The 21,718-nt window shown below is 46.3% G+C and overlaps 1 protein-coding gene across 1 annotated transcript in view; it reads left to right on the top strand.

The window, feature by feature from the left end:
- Itpr2 (inositol 1,4,5-trisphosphate receptor type 2) overlaps nt 1-21,718 on the top strand; it is a 356,230-nt gene that overhangs the window by 263,940 nt on the left and 70,572 nt on the right. Inside the window, exons 46-49 of the mRNA XM_051173394.1 lie at nt 8,412-8,519; nt 12,115-12,307; nt 14,505-14,630; nt 19,832-20,007. Coding sequence (XP_051029351.1) covers nt 8,412-8,519; nt 12,115-12,307; nt 14,505-14,630; nt 19,832-20,007 — 603 coding nt within the window. The remainder of the gene's footprint in view (nt 1-8,411; nt 8,520-12,114; nt 12,308-14,504; nt 14,631-19,831; nt 20,008-21,718) is intronic.

The following is a 21,718-nucleotide window of genomic DNA, read 5'->3' as shown; positions in this document are numbered from 1 at the left end:
ACTTGTTCTGAAGTCCCCTAGCCTCTCTCCATTGCTAGCTGAGTTACTAACTGGGAATGAGCTAGAGAGAAAGTGTGGATGCCGTGGGGCTTGGGCAGCTCCTGGGGAAAGAGTTGGCTGTTGGCAGACGTTGTCTGAGCCTGGAGGTGGAAAAAATGAGGAAGAACGGAGCAAAGAGCTTGGTCCCAGCCCGGGGGAGCTTGGGGACCAGTGGGCCACAGGGCGAAGGAATGCCAGAAGAGGCCTTTACGCTTGGGAAGAGAAGCTACGCTTGAGCGCCAAGGCGTACAGACATAGAGCATCCATACCAGCGATACGTATAGAGGGCATTTGAAATGGTATAGATGAGATTTCCTAGAAAAGCAACTGGAACGAAGGGGGTAAGCCAAGACTGAAAACCCCAGAGTGCTTTCCAGCGCTAAAGGCTGGCTAACGGGGGTGGGGAGCAGGAGGAGAAGGGCCCCAGGGAGTGGCTGGGAATGAGAGGTCTGAGACAATGGGGTACAGACTGGGGCCCCGCGAGGCTCAGCAACGGGCCCAGGAGCACCCCGCGAGGAAGTGCACGCCTGGCTTTGGCATGCAGCCTTCCTGTGACAGGCAGGCAGTCCTTGTTCCCAAAGGGGAGCATTGTGAGCAGGGGAGCGGAGGGGGCCACACCCCAAAGGGCACGGGAGCCAGAGGGGCGCTGATTTGAAGCAGTGAGGCCCTGGCATCCTCTGGGGAAACCCACCTTAGGTAGGGGGGAAGGGGGGCTCTCAGATCTAAGCCCCCACCCCACCCCTATCCCTGGGGGTCATGGTGACTAGTGGGCTATGGCTCATCGGGTTTTTCCATCTGCATCTCACAGCAGCTCTTCAGAAAGTGTGTGTGTGTGTGTGTGTGTGTGTGTGTGTGTGTGTGTGTGTGTCGCACCCATGATATTTTGTTTAAAATATCCACGCCAGGATTCCTGGAGTCAGTTCATACCCGTGTTCCCTTAGGCCAGTGGCATCACCTAAAAGCAGAAAGAGTGAAGAGTTAAGTAGTCACACTCAGAGTGTCCCGTGCTCAAGAGCTCGTCTCTGCGCTTGCCAGGACCTGTGTCCGTGAGTCTCTACTCTGTGTGACAATCTGTGCTCTCTCTCATGTATGACACATGCTTGGGACTCGCCGTTGTGCTAATTAAAATGTCAGCGGGCTTGGGAGTCACACTGAGGCCCTTCCACTGGCATGTTTGAGATAAAGCAGGAAGGGGAGAAAGAAACATGGCCCCATTAGAGCGGCACAGGGCTCAGACTCACCTGGGCTCCACGCGCTAAGTGGGTGCAGCGAGAGGACCCAGAATGAGCCGCCGCGGAGGGAATGAAGAAATGTGTCTGAGTGGCTCTCACAGAGTGCTGTTTCTGTGGGCTAGCTTTCCTCCTCCTCAACCCGCGTCTTACGGCTCTGTCCTTGATTCCAGAAGTTGCACTTAGCTTGTTTTCAACCATGGTTAATCGCTCCCACCTGTTTAACACCTAATTTAGGCAGACACATCCCGAGTGTCTCCATGCTTTAGGCTGTGAGGGGCTGGCTTCTCCCTTGGGACCTGACATTTCCCCGTTTCCCGTTCCTATAGGCGGTAGACCTGAGGTACTGAGGAGGAAGGAAATTCAGTCTTGTAATCCTCCTCCGCCTGCCCCCAGCTTACTCTGGGTCCCTCCCTCAGTGAGTGGCATGTCCTATAAGCAAAAGATCAGGAAGATACCCATGTTCTCTTGGACCAACCGGGCCAGCCTCCCATCAGCTCCACCCCCCCAGCAGCCTCTGAACTCTGCCTCTGATTTAGTGCCTTTTCAGTCCACTCTCCCTAAAGAAGTCAAAGTAATCTTAGTAGTGATGCTCCTCACTCAACATGCCCAAAGCTTCTGGCTAACCGAGGTTTGCCCCCTCTGGCCTGGCTTTGGATACCCATTATGGTTGTGCTCGTATTGCTCTTAGTTTTGTTTACTTAATTATTTTTGTTCCTGTTTAACAAGTACTTGGCACCTGCGCCATGTCTCGCTGTCTGTCCATCAGTGATTCTCGGAGCTCTCGGTAGCTCCACTTGCAGAGAAGAGAGCTGGAGTACAGAGGAGCTACAGCTCTTGCCTGTGGTCCTTGACCCTGGGACTTCTCAGCCTGTGGTGCTAACTGGACCCTCGACTCACCTCTGTCCCATTGCTCTACATACTCAGGAGTCTGACCACACCCTTCACAAGGGCTCTGCGGCTTTACATCTGCCTAATCTGTGCTCTTCAGTTGCTTCTGAAGGGAGCCTGCCGGAGGTTTCTGTGGAGCACTCACTGTAGGAATTGCCACTGTTATTTCAAGCCGCTAATTAACACAGCTGGCAGGAGCCGCTTTGTCAAGACTATGAGCAACTGGCTCACGCTCCCCAGAGGAGGGCTGTGGTAGACAGGAGCTGATAGGAGCTGGAGAGGAATCTGCTGTAGACAGGAGCTGGCGAGGAACCCTGGACTCTTTGTGAGCAAGGGAGTTTGCCCAGGGATGCATGGAGCAACAGTAGTTGCATCCTCCAGAAATCCTCTGCGGTGTGTTGTTTGTACCTGTCACAACAAGGCAATCATGGGCCTTAAGAAGATCAAGTGTTGTCATGAAAGGTCTGTGAGGCCAGCGTAGTCACTCACCCAGCACTCGCTCCCCTGCAACAGTCCTTACTTTTCCCAGCCAGGCAGAAGAGGCCTTGTGATAGGTCAAAAGTGCCAGGTCCTTCTAAAGGCAGCGTTTCCACCTCCCAATTCCTTGTCCCAGAGAAAACACAGCAATTGCCAGAAGCATAGAATCAGAGCACCTTTGACAAGAGAAGCATGCATTCATCCTCCCTGGTTTCTTTATCATCTCGAGGAGTTACTGCTTGATTCTAGAAATAGGAATTAAAATGCTTCCTAAAAATTTACATAGGTCATGCCAGTTCATCATTTGCTAAAGAGTGGCCTTTTGGAAAGTTAAACGTGTGGATCATTTTTAAAGCAGAACAGTCAAACAATGAAATAAAAAGTAATTGGGCTATCTTGTCATCTGTCAGCCATCATCCATCAGCAAATATTAAGCGCCGTTGTCTGCTGGGCACACATTTGGATATATGGTAAGGAAAGCCGAGCCTTCACCCTTCTAGACATTCTGGGTGAGGGAGACTAAGGATGGCTTCACATTCCTGTGTCAACATCTGGATGATGGTGAGGAGAGACCCCTGTGGTCTGTGCATTTGTGGTCTTGGGTATTTCCTAAGCGATGTTTGAAGAGTCCATTTGCGTGTGTGTGTGTGTGTGTGTGCGTGTGTGTGTGCGCGTGCGTGTTACACATGCTGTAGATGGAAGTTTCTGTCCCGCAAGGTCCTGCAGTCGTTTAGTCCCGAATAAACACATGGAGGCTCATATTAATTGTAAACTGTTTGGCCGATGACTCAGGCTTCTTTCTGACTAGCTCTCTCTTAATTATTATCCCATAACTATTAATCTGTGCATCTCCATATGACCTTATCTTACCAGAGAACGCCCAGGTGTCCCACCTTCCCAGTAGGTCTCCTCCCATGGCATCTGTCTCGGACAACTCACTGTCTGCCTTCCTCTTTTGAGCCTTCTCCTAGTCTGGTAGCCCGGCCTATACATCCTGCCTGCCTGCATCCTGCCTGTCTATTGGCCAACACAACTTTATTCATCAACTAATAAGAGACACATATATTCACAGCACACAGAAGGGCATTCCCCCATCACATGTGATAATGTGTGTGTTTTGTATATGGGGAAGTGTGTGTGTGTGTGTGTGTGTGTGTGTGTGTGTATCTTGCATATGTGGATAGGTCATGTGTAGGTGCATGTATGTGAGTGTCCGTATTTGTTTTGCTTACTAAGCTATTTCCTGTTATCATTAAAGAGGTTTTCTAAAATTTACTGTGACTTAAGGTAGACTCTAATAGTAGGAATGTAAACCAGCTGACAACCAAGGGCTTTCACCTGTAGTAATTAACTCTGCTCAATTCCTCAACACTTTTGCACATGACCTTGGTCTTAATTTGATCACCACTGTTATGTAAATAACAGATCTCTAAGAGTCATGGTGGATTTATTTAAATATTCTGTATATAAAACAAATGGTTTTTTTTCAAACCCTTGTAAAAAGACTATGGAGTAGCCAGTCCTGGTGGCCCCCAACATTCTTGGAGCCAGAAACAGGAGGATTGCTTCGAGTTCCAGGCCAGCCTGGTTGCATGGTGAGCTCCAGGCAAGCCCTCATTACCCAGTAAGTCCCAGGCCAGCCTAACCTAGGTCCTGTCTGAGTGAGGGAGAGAGACAGTAAAGAGTAATTTGCTAATAGTGGAGGAAGTATTCTGGACCCCTCCCCTATGCCCCTATGGTTAATGGCTAAGGTAAATGTCTCCTTGATTCTTGAGAGAATGAATGAATCACCGAGAGACACAGGCAATTTAAGCAGAAGTTTACTTAGCACAGTTACAGCAAAGGACAATACACTCCACAAAGGGGTGGGAGGGTTGGGAAGGGCTGAGCAGGAGGGCGGCGTGCACGCGCTCCCGTTCCATGGACCCCCCCCATCTTCCTTTTAGTGTATTTCTTCACTTAACCCTCTTGAGAGGACCAGAGGACCTAAAGCCACCACGCAGGTAACTCTGCTGTGAAGTCTGGCTCTTTGATAATGCAAAACTTTTCTTAGTGTACATGTTTGGTGCTTGGGAAAGGGCCCCGGGGTGAATCCGTTTCTGTTATAGGAAGAGCCTGCAGCTTCAAGGATGTTTGACCACAGGGGATTTCTGACCTTCTGGAGAGGGTCACAGGATGCGGCTGCCATTTCCTTGGTTACCTTGGCATTGGCTCCTTGCCTATCCTGTCTCAAATGGACTGATTTCTTATTTCACTGTAAGGAGTGGTGTGTGTGTGTGTGTGCGCGCTCATGCACGCACACGTGTGGTGAGACATCACCCTGAGACATCATACTTTACTTTGGGGCTCTTGTCTTATGGCCTGGAGGTCTGTGTGTCTTTCTGGGTGCCCAGTCCTAGTTTGTCAAACTCTGTTTCTCAGAAATGTCACCCTCATCTGCTTGTTTTGCTGTTGCCAACCTTTCCTTTAACTCTGCTTTCTTCGGGTTCTCAAGAGCTTATTTTGTGTGTAAAAGAAAATACTGATTCTCTAACTTTCTTGTCCAAATATGTTCTAGACAATGTGGGTGCCAGTTTTGGCCTAGACAGCAAGGATGATTGGGAAAGAAAGAGAAACTTTGTAAGAAGTATGTTTTCCTAACAGCCACTGAGTGGTTGGTGAGTTGCGAGGCTTCACCTGCTTCTAGAAGCCTGCCTCTCCTTCCCCTCACTCATCTCCGATGTTCTCGCCTCTCCCTTTCGGCAACTCTGCCCTTTTCTTCTTGAGGGAAGAATTCTTCCCCATGGCTGTCCCTGAACCCTGTTCAACCTCAGAGTATGCTGGGAGCCTACCCCCGGGCCTGGGCTCTGTGGACAAGGATTTGTATTTTACAGAGAAGAGCCTGCTCTTCCCTGGAGCCTGCTCTCTCCGCTGTTTCAGATGGGAATGCTGCTTGGTGCAAACACATCATTCACTTATTGACCTAAACACAAAGACAGTCATGTGACTTCGGGCTCTTCAATCTGGGGAAAGCCAACTCCCTGTCAGTTTTACCAGTTAATAATAGCTGAACTGTAGAAGCCAGGCACTCACCTTTAATCCCCGAAGCCGGAAGCTAGGAGGTGGTGGCACACACCTGTAACCCTGGGACTCAGGATTAAGAGGTAGAGGATCTCTGAGATGAGTTCAAGGCCACCCAGGGATCCACGAGATTGAATCATTCTGAAAGAGTAACGGGTCACACGCCTGTAATCCCACACTAGGGTCTTCAGTATTGAGTATGAGGCATTCATTCTCCAGCCACGCTGAGGAGAGGCAGCAGTCTCAGGCTCGGTGAGAGCTCGTGGAGACAGGACCAGCCCTTTCAGCCTGAGCTAGAGGTGAGAGCTAGTGGCCGACTGCTTTGCTTCTCTGATCCTCAGCTTGAAGTTTGAACACAAACATCAATCTCTGGGCCGTTTATTTTTCATGTTTCCCAGCTTTGCTCTTCCCTGATGTATTTCTGTATTGCTCTGTAGTACTCGGCATCCCTAACCGTCCATCAGTCGTTCTGGACTTCACACTAAGCAGATTTTCAATACTGTGACAAAAGAGCTGATCAGGGCGAACAGCTTACGGGGAGGGAGGGCTGATTTTGATGCGTGGTTTCCGAGTTTTGTGGTCGAGGCGTGGGGGGGGGGAGAGCGTGGTGGCGGAAAGCCGTCCACCTTGTCATCTAAGGAGCAGGAGAGAGGAAAAAAGGCGAGGCCAGGACTTCCATATACTCTTCAAGGGCCCCTCCCCAGTGACCCTAGATACCCCCGTGAGGTCCCCTCACCTGCTCCCCATGGCCTTCAGCTCAGCCGTGGGAGGACTCAAGTTTGAAGCCATAGCGTGCCCTCCCTTCTCCAGGCACTCCCGATTCCAGTTCGTGGGGCCCCGCTGGTTTCAACGCCAGAACTGCCCACTTCCTGCCAGTTGTTGCTCTGCCCAAGTGATCACAGGACTTCCTTTCTAAATCCACTTAGACCTTGAGGAACACCCACAAGTCACAGCAGGTTCCATGACGCTGGATGGTCATAAAAAGCTATATAACTCACATTTTAGTTGAACATAAAATGTAAGTAAAACAAGACATCATGAGCCTGAAAGGCAACTCTAAAATAATAATTTCAAAAATGATGTGTTCTGGAGTCGGTGGGATGAATATTTAATGGATCGAACTGCCACCTCCCAGGGTGTTGACTTGGTTTTATAGGTCTGGATTGTTGCTTGAATTTGTGTTGATTCTTTATGGTCCCATTTATATTAAGACTTCATGGAATACAGGGTGATATGTTTGCAGCCTTGTATCAACAACAACATACTGACCCTGGAACTGAACTGTCTAAGGTCAATACTTACTGCCTTTAACCTGTTTTGGCTATGTGATTGTAGGCAAGCTCCCTGTGCCTCAGTTTCCTCATCTGTAAAATGGAAGTGATGCAAGTGTCTATTCCAGATTTCTGAGCAGGATCTAATGAGACCTTGTACTTAAAAGCCTGGAGGTGGGAGGCAGACTCCTCCTGGAGTAGTGGGCTTGTGTGGCACAGTGATGCCCCCTAGAAGTCCCCGGAGAACTTGGGGCACAAATAGAACATTTGCACTTGAGAGGTTAAGGAGATTGCAAGGTTTCAGGAACTGCTCAAGTCATCTATGGAAAAGATATTTAAAGGGGATGTGTATAATTATCCACAAAGTGAGAGGAATGCCCAACAAATGGCTTCAGTGTTCAAATGAGGAAGATTACTTCCACTGACTGACAGGAAGCAGTTTAGGATGACTTCCGGAAGGGTGGGGAGGTGTTCCGCTGGGGTGCATGAGGACCTGAGCTCAGACACCCAGCACTCGCGATACACTGCAATTTACAAACACCATAGCATGTTGCTGCCGAAATCCTAGTGCTCACTTGGATACGGTGGATACAGCAGATTCCCCGGGGGTTTCGGGCCAGCCAGCCCGGCCAAAATGGTGAGCTCTACACTTGCTGAGAGGCCCTGTCTTCACAAATGAGATGGACAATGATAGAGGTCCGCCTGATGTCGCCCTTTGACCCCCACACACATGCACACATACATACATACATGAAAAGGAAGTCTTTATCATGAGATCGTTGGTTTTTAAATGCCCAGTTTCAAATGCAGTGAAACTGAAGTCTATGACCGTAGAGCCAGTTTTTGAGCCGGTCATGTGCAGAAGAATAGGTTGGTGAGAGCTGCTATTGTAGGGCTGGGATTCCACAGGTGAGAGAGAGCCCTCTGGGTACAGAGCCCCGCTTATGTGCCTACAGCAGGACAGCCTTCGTGTGGTTTCTGCTGCCCACTGCCCTGCTGGTGACAGTAACCTACGTGCACGTGTAGTTTAAAGACGTGTGTCACAGAATTAAATCTTCCTGGATGCCACTGCGACATTTCTTCCCTGTGACACAACCTTACAATTATTGGAGATAAAATTATCCAACCACTCTCAGTGACTGGTTCGGTTTTTCTCAAGGGTTTCTCTGTCCTCTCTGTATTCCTGTAAACCAGGCTGGCCTTGAACTCTCAGAGGCAGAGCCTCCGCCTCCCAAGTGCTGGGATTAAAGGTGTGCATCACCACTGCCCAACTGAACGACTGATCCTTAGGCTTCTCAGAAGTAGAAACGCCTTCCTAGAACGTGACTAATTACTGTCAACCCAGGACTGTGAAAGACACAGGCAGGAATGGACAGGGGAACTTCAAAGTCTTATCCCAAGGAAAAGGAGAGACGTGTTAACCCTTTAATTCTCTTCCCTGCAGTTGGCCCGCCACAATAAACTGTTGCATCAGATGCTCAAGCCTGGCTCTGACCCTGACGATGGGGATGAAGCCTTGAAGTATTACGCCAACCACACTGCACAGATTGAGGTATGTGCTTGCGACTTTTAGGAAGAATGTGTTTGCGTTCCAGCTAAGACTGTTAGAAAGAATGTGTTTGCTTTCTAGCTAAGACCATGATTTTTTTTCAGCACTGTGAAATAATACTTGATGATTTTGGTGGAAAATTCTGTCCCATAAGCTGGTGGTCAAGGGTCACGTGTGGAATCTGAGTTCCTTGCAAAGTCTTTTCTCTCCCCAGAACTAGTCTGAAGTTTTCTGTTCTGCCTGGTCCCACAGCCGTTTATCCCCAGATAAACACAGAGGAGCTTATATTAACTATAAACCATTTCACTAATGGCTCAGGCTTCTTATTGATTTGCTCTGTCTTAATTATTAACCCATTTCTATTAATCTAAGTATTTCCATGTGGTCTTGGCTTACTGGAGAATGCCCAACATCCTATCTTCCCGGTAGCTACATGGTGTCTCTCTGGGGGCTTCTCTCCAGAATTCTCATTGTTTGGTAGCCCCGCCTGAAATTCCTGCCTGGCTACTGGCCAATAGTGTTTTATTCATCAACCAATAAGAGAAACATATTAACAACATACAGAAGGACATCCCCCCCCCCCCCATGACTGAAGTTTTCAAAATGGAAACTAAATTTTTCTCTTATTTGGGTCACAGAAGCAGTCAGGGCAGATCAGATCAGATCAGTGATATTTTAGAGACAACGTAATTACTAGAGAATCTGTCCCTTAAAAACTGTGTGAACTTCTTATATCGAGCTCATGACTTAGCAGAGTATTTGAAGCCAGCCACGGCGGCGTATGTCTTTATTCCCAGCACTTAGGAGACAGAGGCAGGCGGATCTCTGTGAGTTCCAGACCAGAGTAATGTCTGGTGGCAGATCAGGAGGGGTGTGGGGACCCCTCTGGCTGTCACTTTTAGCTGGGGTACCGTTTTGATGCTTCTGGGCAGAACTCACCGGGCAGAAGCGGTTGGAGTGGCGAACACTTGTGGCTCCCGATTCAGGACAGCACACTCACTCCTCCTGGCAGATGGGTGTTAAGTTTTAGCAGGGAGCATCACAAGCACCGTTGCTCCGGGGTGGGCCATTTCTATGCGGTTTTGTTTATCTTTGCCAAGTCTTTGAGCATCGCTAAGCAGTACCATTTCACGGTAAAGGCTGACGTGTTATGTGTGAGCAACAGCAGAGTCACAGCTTGTGTCACATCTGCCTGTCACACTGACCCGTGTGTTAATGAGAACAGTGGCTAGGCGTGGTCAGTGTAATAGCTCTACAGAGTGGGAAGGAGCTTAGGCCTTATCACCATCTGAGAAAGAATCCCCCTTGATCCCTACATCACTGCCAGCTCCTACAAGGAGTCTCACTGTTTCAAAAGAAAGCAGGTCCAATTTTAATCAGTTCTTTGGAAAGATTTCATGCTGCATCTGTGGAGAGCTCACACTAGCTCGTCGTAATTATCCACCATTTCTAGTGTTCGCTCCCCTCACCATGGTAGCTTAGGGATGTGTGTGTGTTGTGTGTTTGCATGTTTTCGCATATGTATGTGGTCACGTTCATTTGCACAGGGGGAGGCCCAAGGTTGATATCAAGAATCATCCCTGCCATTCATCAACTTTATTCACTGAGGCAGCAGAACCCAGAGGCTGCTAATATGGCCCGGCTTGCTAAACAGCTTGCTCTGAGGATGCCCTGGCTCTTTCTTCCATGGCTGGAATTACAGGGCGGCTGCCACACCCAGCCAGCACTTAGTGGGTTTGTGGAGATCTGAGCTCTGGTCCTTATATTTGCATGGCAAGTGCTTTTAACCAGCAAGCCGTCTCCTCAGCCCTTGGCGCTAACGTTTGAAGACCCTCGTGGATCTAAATTCATTCCTTCTGCATTGGGGACCCTCTTCTTCTCCTTCCATTCAGTGCCACAGTATTTCTAGCACCGACTGAGTAAGTGTTTATTAAATAATCTGGGGGAAAATTAACCATATTTGGCTTTCTTCAGTTAATGCATTTCCTTCAGCGGTGTCTCTGGTTTGTCACCGCCCTTTGTAAAATGTGACAGCCAGAATTAAACATGTCATTTTATGCAGGGACTGGATAATTTGGCTTATTAATCAAAGCTTATTTTCTTTAGTAAACCCTAAGAATTAAAAAAAATATATACTCGACACTCTTAAAATTCTTTTCATGTGGTTGCCTACCATACCAAATATATCTAAGTAGTTTGTACAGTTGGTATTCTAATTTTTTTTTAAGTTAGCACATAAAGGGTCTGGAGAGATGGTCCAGTAGTTAAGAGCACTGGCTGCTGTGGCAGAGGCCTGTATTCAGGTCCCAGCACCCATGGGGCAGCTCACAACCATCCATACCTCCAATTCCAGGATCAAAACCAACTTAGAGATTTATCTTTTATTTATTTATTTTGGGTTAAGGTTCCCGAGGGAGAGTCCGTCAGTCCGGGAAGGCCTGGCACTGTGATAGGAGCATTATGCTGGCTGGTCATAATTTATTCCTATGCAGGAGGGTTGGGGAGAGAAAGCAAGATTTTAAACCCTGGAAGCCACCCCCAGTGACACATTTCCCCAGCATGGCTGCACCTCCTCAAGGTTCCATGACCTCCCCAAACTGTGCCACCAACTAGGGACCAAGAGTTCAAATGCATAAACCCGTGAGGGACATTTCTCATTCCAAACACCAAACCGTAGGTAGGACAACACTTTAATACCTCTCTGTATATGGAGAACTCAGGACACACAGTGCTAACTGTGTCATATCACCTGTCTCCCAGAGCCCCTCTTAGGAAGAACAGGGCACAAATGCTTAAGTAGTAGGTTCGAGGTCACCCAGCTGGTTTATCTTTCCCATATTTGGATTCATAAAATTATCATTAATAAACTCATTCTTCTAGTTTCATGTCTGGCCACATGCACAAACAGTCTTGCCAAAACCAACCTGGGGAGCAAAGGATTTATTTGGTTTACATCTACAGGTCACAGTAGAACACTGGGATACGTTACGGTGGGAACCTTAGCTAGACACCTCAGAAGAATGCTGTAGGAATGTTGTGTGCTGGCTCACCTGGGCTTAGGATCAGCATCCCAGGACCACATGCCTGGGGATGGCGCTGGCGTGGTGGGCCTGACCCTCCCATATCAATCAATAATCAAGATGCCCACAGACCAATCAGATCGAGGGGCTTCCTCAACAGAGTCTCCTTACAGGCGACTCTGAGTTGTGTCAAGTTGACAAGTAGAGGTAACTAGGAAACTTATCCTAAAACCAAAAGCTGGGGAAGCAGAGCATCCATTTGTAGATCCACCAGTGAGCCTACTGGCTGCTTCCGGATAATTTGGAACTGGAAGTCACACAGATGGTCCTGGTTAAAACCCAGGGGGTAGAGGTGGGGGCCAACCAAAACCCAAAACCTGGAAGTAAGGACAACAGGAAGAAGCCGGCATCAGGGGCGGAAGGGGAATAATGGGATAGTGGTGATGGTAACCAAAATGCATTACACGCTTGTACTAAACTGTCAAACAGCACGATGTGATAATTAAGAAAAAGGAAGTTGAGGGCGGAGTCCAAGACTGAGGTGTGCAAATGGGTGACAACCAATCCAATTGTTGCAGATTGTGCGGCATGACAGGACTATGGAGCAGATCGTCTTCCCGGTCCCCAATATCTGCGAGTTCCTAACTCGGGAATCCAAGTACCGAGTATTCAACACGACGGAGAGGGATGAGCAGGGAAGCAAGGTGAACGACTTCTTCCAGCAAACAGAGGACCTCTACAACGAGATGAAATGGCAGAAGAAGATCAGAAGTGAGTGTGAAATCAGAGGCATGCTGGCCCGGTTTATTGAAATCATGACTTGAACTTCTTATCAGCTTAATGTTCCTGGTATCACTTGCAGGGTAGGGAGTGTAAGCCCAGCTGTCGCTGGAGCTGAGTGGACTGCCGCTCAGTGGACGTAGAAATCCCAGGTTAATGGGATGGCCTGCAGCTCCTGAGCATGCAAGGCTGCAGCTGTACTGTTGCAGTGCAGGTGTGAAATCCTGCACCGACTCCTTGCCCTCAACACTCAGGCTGGGGAGATGGCCTAGAAGAGCATGTGTTCTTCCTGTAGAGGACCTGGGTTATATCCCCAGCACCTGTATGGCTGCTCATAATTACCCATAACTCCTTTCAGGGGGTCTGACACCCTCTTCTGCCCTCCGGGTCCACAAGACATTCGTATGAGCAAAACAGTCATGCCCAGAAAATTAAACCCTTAATTTGAAAAATCATTTTAAGTTGTTTTTTTAAAATATCAGAAGTTGAAGGGGGATTGAAGACCTCTTGAGGTTAGATCTTCATTGCCTTTGGAGACTTTCCTAGACAGGGGGGCAGGTGTGTTACCCGTAGTCCACCACTCTGTTTTCTAGGCTCTTTACTGAGAGAGATTAGGGGTATGACTGGAACCGGTCAAAGGCTCCTTTGGGTATAAGATGATGTCACACAGGTTTAGTTTTCTACAACACTGTTGCTCTTTAGAATTTTGCCACATAGAACTCAGAAAAAAAAAGATTGGGGCATCTAATATTTATGAAATATTCAAAAATTTTATCTGAGGTATTTGAAAAACATTAATTTTTCTTCATGTAAAATTAATTGAATAGCAAGCGCAAATTAATTCAAAGTTAATTTACTAACAAACTGGGACTCTGTTTTATGACAGATATTTTTTAATAAAGAAATAAACCTTAAAATAATTTCCAGTGGAAAGTGTCTCTTAAATTTTAGAAGCAGGCTATAGAACAAGGGCTTAGGCAGAATCTAAATGATTTTGTGAGCTGGTAGACACCAAGGCGTGATGTCACGGTGGTGTGGACCTCTACAGTTCTTGATCCATTGCCCAGGGAGATATCGTTGTCATCACAGCCTCTGTCACTGAGGAATGTCCTCTCCAAGATGAGGAAAATGAGCTGGACTCGGGAGGAGACAGTTTGTGAGTCAACAGCCCAGACTGGGGCTTGGGCCAGATCCAAAAAGTCCATTTTATTCCCTTTTATATGCCTCACCCCACCGACTCTGATATTTTACCTTTAAGGTTTTAATTCTAATTTTTAATTTTTTATATGCTTATTGTGGGCTTATATGCACATGTGTGTAATGCCTGCAGGAGCCAGAAGAGGGCGTCGTATCCCATGGATCTGGGCTTACAGGCAATTGTTACCTGGTGACAAGTTGAACAATAGATAAGACCCAGAGGAGCAGCTAGGTGCCCAGAGAAGGCTGACAATTTAGCTCCGCCAACGGGCCCCTCCCCGAGCTATGTCAGTTATTTAGAAGTGGAAAGAACTGTGTTTCTAGTGAACACTCTCTAGTAGATCCATTCACTAATTCATTTCTGATGACAGACATTGATTCCCTTTTCTAGAAATTCCCACTTCCTTTCAAACTCATAGCCTCCATCCCTCTGCCGCAGCCTCTCAGACGCCGAGATTTCAGGCCTGAGAAACTGCACTGGCTGGAGTATTACATTTCTCTAGCTCCCATGCATGCTGTACTGTAGCAATGAGACTCAGGTTTTAAAGACTGACTGTAATGAGCATTTCCAGTGAGGGCGCCCCCGCTGGACTGAGTCCGCGGTCCTGGCTTTTGTGACTTTACGTCATAAGGGTAAGATCAGTTTACACATCAGTATCACCAAGGCCTACAGCACATATGTGCATACTCCCTTTAGTAAAGGGTCCCCAGAGCCACTAGCTGCCTTCCCCTTAATCTGCACGGGCCAGATGTAAAGGATTTACTGCACCGTCACCTTCGCCGACGCTCTTGAAGGATAGAAAAGGAACCAGCTAGAAAGTGCCTTTACCATCTAGAGTGTTGCAATGAGCGTCCTGAAGTTAGACCCACTCACGTGCGATGTGCTTCTGTGACAGTTCATGGACACTTGTGCACCCCGTTGTCTTAGGAGGGTTCCCGCTGATGGGGGCGAATACTGGCCTTTCTCATTCTTGTTCTTGTTGCTTTCTAGACAACCCCGCCCTGTTCTGGTTCTCCAGGCACATCTCCCTCTGGGGGAGCATCTCCTTCAACCTGGCTGTGTTCATCAACCTGGCTGTGGCTCTCTTCTACCCATTTGGGGACGATGGTGATGAAGGCAAGTGCTTGTGTTTCTGCAAATAACGACTGCCTGCAAGTTCCCAAGTTACATGCACTAGCTCTCTGCAGCTTTAACATGAAGAAGCTTAGTTCTCATTAAGTATGTTTTTTTTCTGTATTTATTGCAAGTGTAGAGATATTAAGTGGAGGAGGAGACAGAGAACTGACCAGTAGAAGTACTGCTTTATGTAAAGCTCATAACTATTAGAGGACCAACTTCTGACATCTTGCAAAGTATAGAGGAATTCCTTAAAAAATCTTCCCAGTAAATATAATACAGGCTTATTAAGGAAAATTAATAGCAATATGCAAAATGTTAAGGGGGAAGAGTTCCCACTTGGTGAGTAAGGGTCGGCACCAGTGCTGTATGTTGTTTTGGTTTTGGTTATTTGTTTGTTTGAGAGACAGGGTCGCACTGAGTAGCCCAGGTTGGCCTAGAACTCACTATGTAGTGCAGGCCAGCCTTGAACTCAGAAGTCTTCCTGCCTCAGCACCCTGTGATTGGATACAGGCATGAGTCACCACACCCCACTGAGATTGCCGTTGAAATATCCTAGCACCTGTCTCCAGAGTATCAGAGAGTTTTATTTTATATTTTCCCAAAGCATAAATCCTCAGGTCAGAACTAGCCTGATGGTTCTCACAGATGGCCACGGAATTCATCCTTAATTAACCACATTAAATAACTGTCCATCTTATGTTCTCATTCCACACAGATGTACTCAATAGTAAGCTGTGTGTAAGGTCCCATGCTTTACAGTCCACAAGTTACTTGCAAAATGCATAAAACACAGTTTTAGGTGCATGGATGCACCTTCTTGTATGTCAAGGGAGAGCCCAGCGGGCCACTCACGTCTGGGGCAGAGTAAAGGTGTGGTTAAATCGCCTGGCACTGGTTGTAAAGAGTACGGTTTTCCTCCCGCTGCTGGTCTTGTCCCGCCATCTCGCCAGCCCCAATTAACACACCGAGACTCTGTATTTGATATAATTCTGTTGGCCAGTTACTTGTTTCTTATCAGCTAGCTCTGTCTTAAGTATTAACCCATTTCTGTTAATCTAATATTTCCACGTGGTCTCCTTACCAGGGAAATGGGTCAGCGTCTCGTCTCCCCGGTCTCTCCATGCTGACTCCTTACTTACTCCTTCCTCTTTCCTCCTTGTCTCCTAGTCCCTCCTACCTTCCTTTCCTATTGGCCAACAGTACTTTATTCATTAACCAGTATGAGAAACATATTTACATAATGGCATCACCATACTCCTTACAACTGGTGATAATATGCAGAATGAGCATTTGTGCCAAATCTCAGAATATCATACCAGACTTTATTTATGAGTTAGCCTAACGAGTCACATGATGAGAAGAACAGTGTCATATGTTCACTGAAGATGTTGTCAGTTTTAATGCATCCTTAAAAGAAAAGCTGGGGGCGGGTGCTGGAGAAACATCTTAGCAGTTAAGAGCACAATTTGCTGTCTTGTCTGAGCAGAGTTTGGGTCTTAGCACCCACATAGAGTGGTACACAAATGCCTATGACTCCAGCTCCAAGGGATCTAGGGTCCCCTTCTGGCCTCTGTGGGCATCTACACACACACACACACACACACACACACACACACACGCATGCATGCCATGCGTGTGCACATACACAGGACACACATGAAATAGGATAAAATACTGTTAAAAGAACAAAGCCAGGGGCTTAGGAAATGGCTGGGTCAGCAGAGTGATTACCGCACAAGCAGGATCGAGGACCTGACCGTGGATTCCAGAGCCCACATGGAAAGCCAGATACAGCTGCGCCACCTGGGAACGAATAAATATTTAGTAGCTTGCTCGGTATGAGCTCCCTGAGCATATCTTGTCTGCTTGATTTATTGCTGCAAGGCACACTGCGGCAGGCTAGGGCTGCCTTACACCCTGGTAGAGTTTTTGTTTTCATGGACTCCCGGAGAGTCAACACACATGCAGTAGGACATTAAAGGTGCTCTCCCTGTACTGCTCTGGGAGAGCTGTCAAATCAAGGCAGATGGTGGCTGGACGTGCTTTTGCTGAGCAGAGCACGTGTAAGCCAGTTATCAAAGTAAACGTAAGTGAGGCTATCCATTTTGACAATGAGGAGGGTGAGCTCTTTCCTCCCAATCTTTTAAAACTCATTTGAAATTGTATTTATTTAATGTGTGGGAGTTCTGTCTGCATGTATGTCCATGGACCATGTGCATAGTTGGTGCCTGTGGAGGCCAGAAGAGGGTGTTGGATTCCCTAGGACTAGAGTTGCACACAATTGTGAGGCACTATTGGATTCCTGGGAATTGAACCCAGGTGCTCTGGAAGATCAGCAGGTGCCCTTAACTACTGAGCCAGCTCTCTAGTTCCATAACTTTATTCTACTGTTTGTTTAGAAGCCATTGTAGCAACAAAAATGTTGCTATAATAAAATGCCTGACTCTGGGCATTTCATAAGACAAATGTTTATTTAGTCCCTGTTTTGGATACTGGAAGCCCCCATGGGTATCATCATCTGTCCAGTCCAGGTGGGGACCCCCTTTGTTATATCATGATCTTCCGGAGAAGCAGAAAGGGATGTGGCTGTGGGGGATGGACCATGTGAGCAGGGGAGCTACACGTTGCCACATGCTCTCAAGCCAGTGTCTGGTGCCTGTCCTGACAGTGCCAATCCCTTCCAAAGACAGAACTCTAATCTAATTTCCCTGCTGCAGGATCACATCTTAAAAGATTCTGTCACCTTAGTAATATTTCACAAAGACCACAGTTGAAGTCTGGAGCCTTCGGGAAAACAGTCACACCACACCTAAACCACAATAAATAACATGTTATAGAGCTGGGATTGAAGCCTATCCAAATTAGTGTCGTTTGTGGGTTGTTTGAGGGTAGTTAAGAACGTCTGACAAACTACAAGCATCTTTATAATTTTTAGATGCATTGGCCATCGATGAATGCAACATTTATTAAAGGATGTATATGGGTCACCTCAACATTGTGATGCGAATCCAAAGCTTTTCCTGTGAAAGCACTCAAGGTGTTTTGTGTCAGACATCAGTTTTAGGGTAGAAAGACGTGGCTGAAAAAAATAAGCATCTTATGGAGTTTTTGACACAGGATGCTGGGGAGAAATCTGCAGTTTGTCGTTTCCTTCTTCAGGTCCTGGTACCCTTTGGTGGAGCCAACAGCTCAGTGCCTAAAGTCCCTTCTGCAGATGCCACACACGCCACCCTCGAGAGGAGATTCTTTGATTATGCCATGTACATGTGCCATAGAATTGCACTTCTTTTCAAGGGAAAATTTTAAAACCTCCTTTTGTGAGAAATTTCTAAGGAAACTTGTTTTTTTTTTTTTTTTTTAACATAGTTCATTTAAAAACCATTGGAGATTGTTCTTATGCTTATGTGTGCGTTCATGACTGTATGTGTGTATGTGCATGACTTCATGTATGAGTATTTGTGTGTGTGCATGACTGAATGTGTCTATGTGCATGACTGCATTATGTGTATGTGTGTGTGCATGACTACATGTGTCTATGTGCATGACTGCATGTATGTGTATGTGTGTGCATGACTGCTTTGGGTGAGTGTGTATGTGCATGACTATATGTGTGTGTGCATGTGTGTGCATGACTACATGTGTTTATGTGCATGACTGCATGTATAAGTGTGTGTATGTGCATGATAGCATATGTGTATGTGTGTGCATGCACAATATGTTTTTGTGCATAGGTATATGTGTACATAGGTGAATGTATGTGCATGTGTGTGGAAAGCAGAGGTCAGCCTCAGGTGTTATTTTTCATGACATCATTCACCTTGCACTTTGAGACAAGGTCCTCCAGTGGCCTGGAACTCACCTGTTCAGCTAGGCTGGCTGGCCAGCAAGCCCTGGGGGTCTGCCTGTCTCTGCCGCCTCAGCACTGGAATCCAACACATTTGGCTTAATCCCTGGGGCTTTGGAGATCAAATTCGTATTCTTGTGCTCATGAGGCAAGCACTTCCCTGGCCTGGCTGTCTGCCTGGCGCCATATTTCCTGATGATTAAATATTTTGGGAAATTGAGTCAGTCTTCAAGTGTATAGACACATATGTACACTCATGTGTTTTAACACATAAAAATGAATGTACATGTGTTTTAACATGTAAAGCTTTCTCACATGTAGTCATATGTATGTGGGTTTTAACACCCAAAGCATATCTCTATTTTATAAAATGTAAGTGCTCTATAAATTGGGTTCTTTTATTTTTTACATTTACTAGTTACTCCTCTATCTGTCTGTTTACTGTATATGTGCATGTCTCTGTGTGGGGGTCAGAGGGCACCCTGTAGGAGTTGGTCCTCTTCCTCTGAAATGTAGTTTCTGAGGACCAAATCCGAATCATTGGGCTTGGTGGCAAGTACCTTCACCTGCTGAGTCATCTTGCTGGCCTGAACTAGGTTCTTTTGAGGACTCCGTAATGGCAAAACTTGATGCTAATACAACAAGGAAATGATGAGTTGATGAAGTACTATACCTGATTTCCCACAACCACTAATCATCAATTTGACTTGAGGTTTGCAAGTGAAGTGTACTTAACAAAAGCGTTTCACAAATCACGCCCGTATGAAAGTAGAGTTCATGGACTTGATGTGAAGGATGTTGCCTGCACTTGGACCTTCTTGTTGGGGCCTCCAGCTCCTCAAGGACACCGAGACTGACTAGTCAAGAAAGCGTGGCCTTTGCCCTGGGCTTGTCCCCAGCTGCTCTTATAACTCAGAACAGCCTATTTCTATTAGTATTCCTAAGGCCATGTGGCTTTACCTCTCCCCATTCTGTATATCCAACTTGTTCTGCATCACACTGGTGTCCATTTCTCCTCTTCCCAGAGTTCCTCTCTCTCCCTGAAAATTGCACCTGTTTTCTCCTATCTATCCTAGGTCTCCTATCTAGCTAGGTCTCCTAGCTATCATTGGTCATTCAGCTCATTATTGAGCCAATCAGAGACATCCCATAGCGGTGGACTCTCCTGAAATCAATGCACAAGTCTTCTGGGAATGTAGCGAAGAGTAATGCATCCTAAGACGTTTCCTGTGGTAGAAAGTTGACTGGGCTGTGCTGAGATTTGTGCACCATGACTCTGTTTGCACGTAAAAGCACGGAAGCCAAAACTTTGGTGTTTTCTCTCGGTGACAAGTGACCCCTGTGCCTTTTCCAGGCACGCTTTCCCCTCTGTTCTCCGCCCTCCTGTGGATGGCAGTGGTAATCTGCACATCTGTGCTGTTCTTCTTCTCCAAGCCTGTGGGAATCCGGCCGTTTCTTGTGTCCATCATGCTCCGATCAATATACACCATCGGGCTGGGGCCAACACTGATCCTTCTTGGTGCTGCTAATGTAAGTACATTTCTTAACTTTGTATCTTATGGCATTCAGATGCATAGTTAACTACTACATGCTTGTATTTGTATGTGTACACAGTGAATTCTGGTTTGGTAAGAATTTATGTGAACTAGAGTATCATGCTTACACGCTTTAATTTAGAGAGAATGAAACGATAGTAACACATTGATGGATTTAAGTAGCCCTTGCAGCGTGACCCAAGTCTGCTGTCCCTTTCATCAGGTTTAATGTCTCCTCCGTACCTTACCTGCCATTACTGGAAAAAGTGACCCAGCTCCTGTTAACCCCTGAAAGTGGGGTCTGAGTCATCCCAAAAGACTACATTACGTTCCGTAGAATTTAAGAAGTACCTTCTGTCAAATGGCTTTGGTCGGGGCAGAGAAGACTGCTCCTTTTATATGACAAAGTCCTAAAATCTTATAAAAGTCATGTGTGGTATTCTTTTAGTACATTAGAACAAGAAAACGCCTTTTGACATGTTTTAAGTGTAGAATGAACAAACTGGAAGTACCGTGCCAGGAAGCAAGTGAAAGATTTGTAGATGTCATTTAAACAAACAAAAAAGAAAAAAATTAAAACCTTCAGTGGACTCTGTGCCAATTTTATGCAAGGGATATCTGTAAATGGATACGAAGAAAAGGTAAATCATCAAACTGACGAAATAACAAATGGTCAGAAATCACATACATGCCATTGGAGCTACATATCTAATATCTAAAGCACTGCTTGTAGATTTATCGGGTTCCTAACTCAGTGTTCCATAATCTGGTGCCTTATCTGGGATTATCTCCTATACTACCTTATATAGTTATTAAGGTTAGTAATTGATCGTTACATAATTGGAACGTCACAGGGAGTCTATAAATATTTTGGAATAAATGACTAATGAGTGGGTGAATGAATGTGTGGCCAATATGGCTTGAAAATAAATTAGTTAACCAACTTTTAACGGTTAACAAGATGAGACAATATAGTCAACTCTATATTTTCGAAAGTGTTTCTGACCGTGGTTTTATCACAACTCTCAAACGTTGGACAGTATCACACAGCTCCCAGTCGTTAGGATATTCAAAAAACCAAATTCTTAGTTAGTGCATGAAATATCTGTGAGCTGAGGGTTTTGAAAGTTACCAAATGCACCGTTCTCTGGGTTTCTTAGGGGCTGAGCTGTCACATGAATGCATGGATGCAGTCCTTGCTCAACCCCATCTCCATGTTCCTGTGTAATCGGGCCCATGCTCTTCCCCATAAATGGTGCTATGTGATTCATTCCCTTGGTCCCCCCCCCACCTCCATTCCCCTCCATCCCATCCTTGGCATTTGAACATTCAGAGGTGATTTCATGACCCGAGCTCGTATCGTCTTTGCTTTGAAAATAAGCTGACGTTGTCCTATCATCAACCAAGATGATTATAGAATCATGAAGTGTGTAGACATGCCTATACCTCTGTGTTTGCCTCATTTTGTCTCTCTAGAAAACATGTTCAGCATGAAATTGTACTCTTTGAGGAAGTAGACGTTATTCATACACTGATCATTGACCAAATGAGAAAAAAAATCTAAGTTTAAGAACGTGAAGAATAGCCAAGAAGAGTTGTGCCCAAAATAAGAAACGTTTCTGTACTTGTTATATAATATGATGGGCATTTAGACCACCAAGAGGCAGGCAGTGTGCAGCTTGCCATCTAGAATTTATGTGCCATTT

Source organism: Phodopus roborovskii, unplaced genomic scaffold (assembly GCF_943737965.1).
Source record: "Phodopus roborovskii unplaced genomic scaffold, PHOROB, whole genome shotgun sequence".
Lineage (NCBI taxonomy): Eukaryota > Metazoa > Chordata > Mammalia > Rodentia > Cricetidae > Phodopus > Phodopus roborovskii.
Note: the sequence above shows the minus strand (reverse complement) of the source record. Positions and strands in the feature narration are given on the sequence as shown.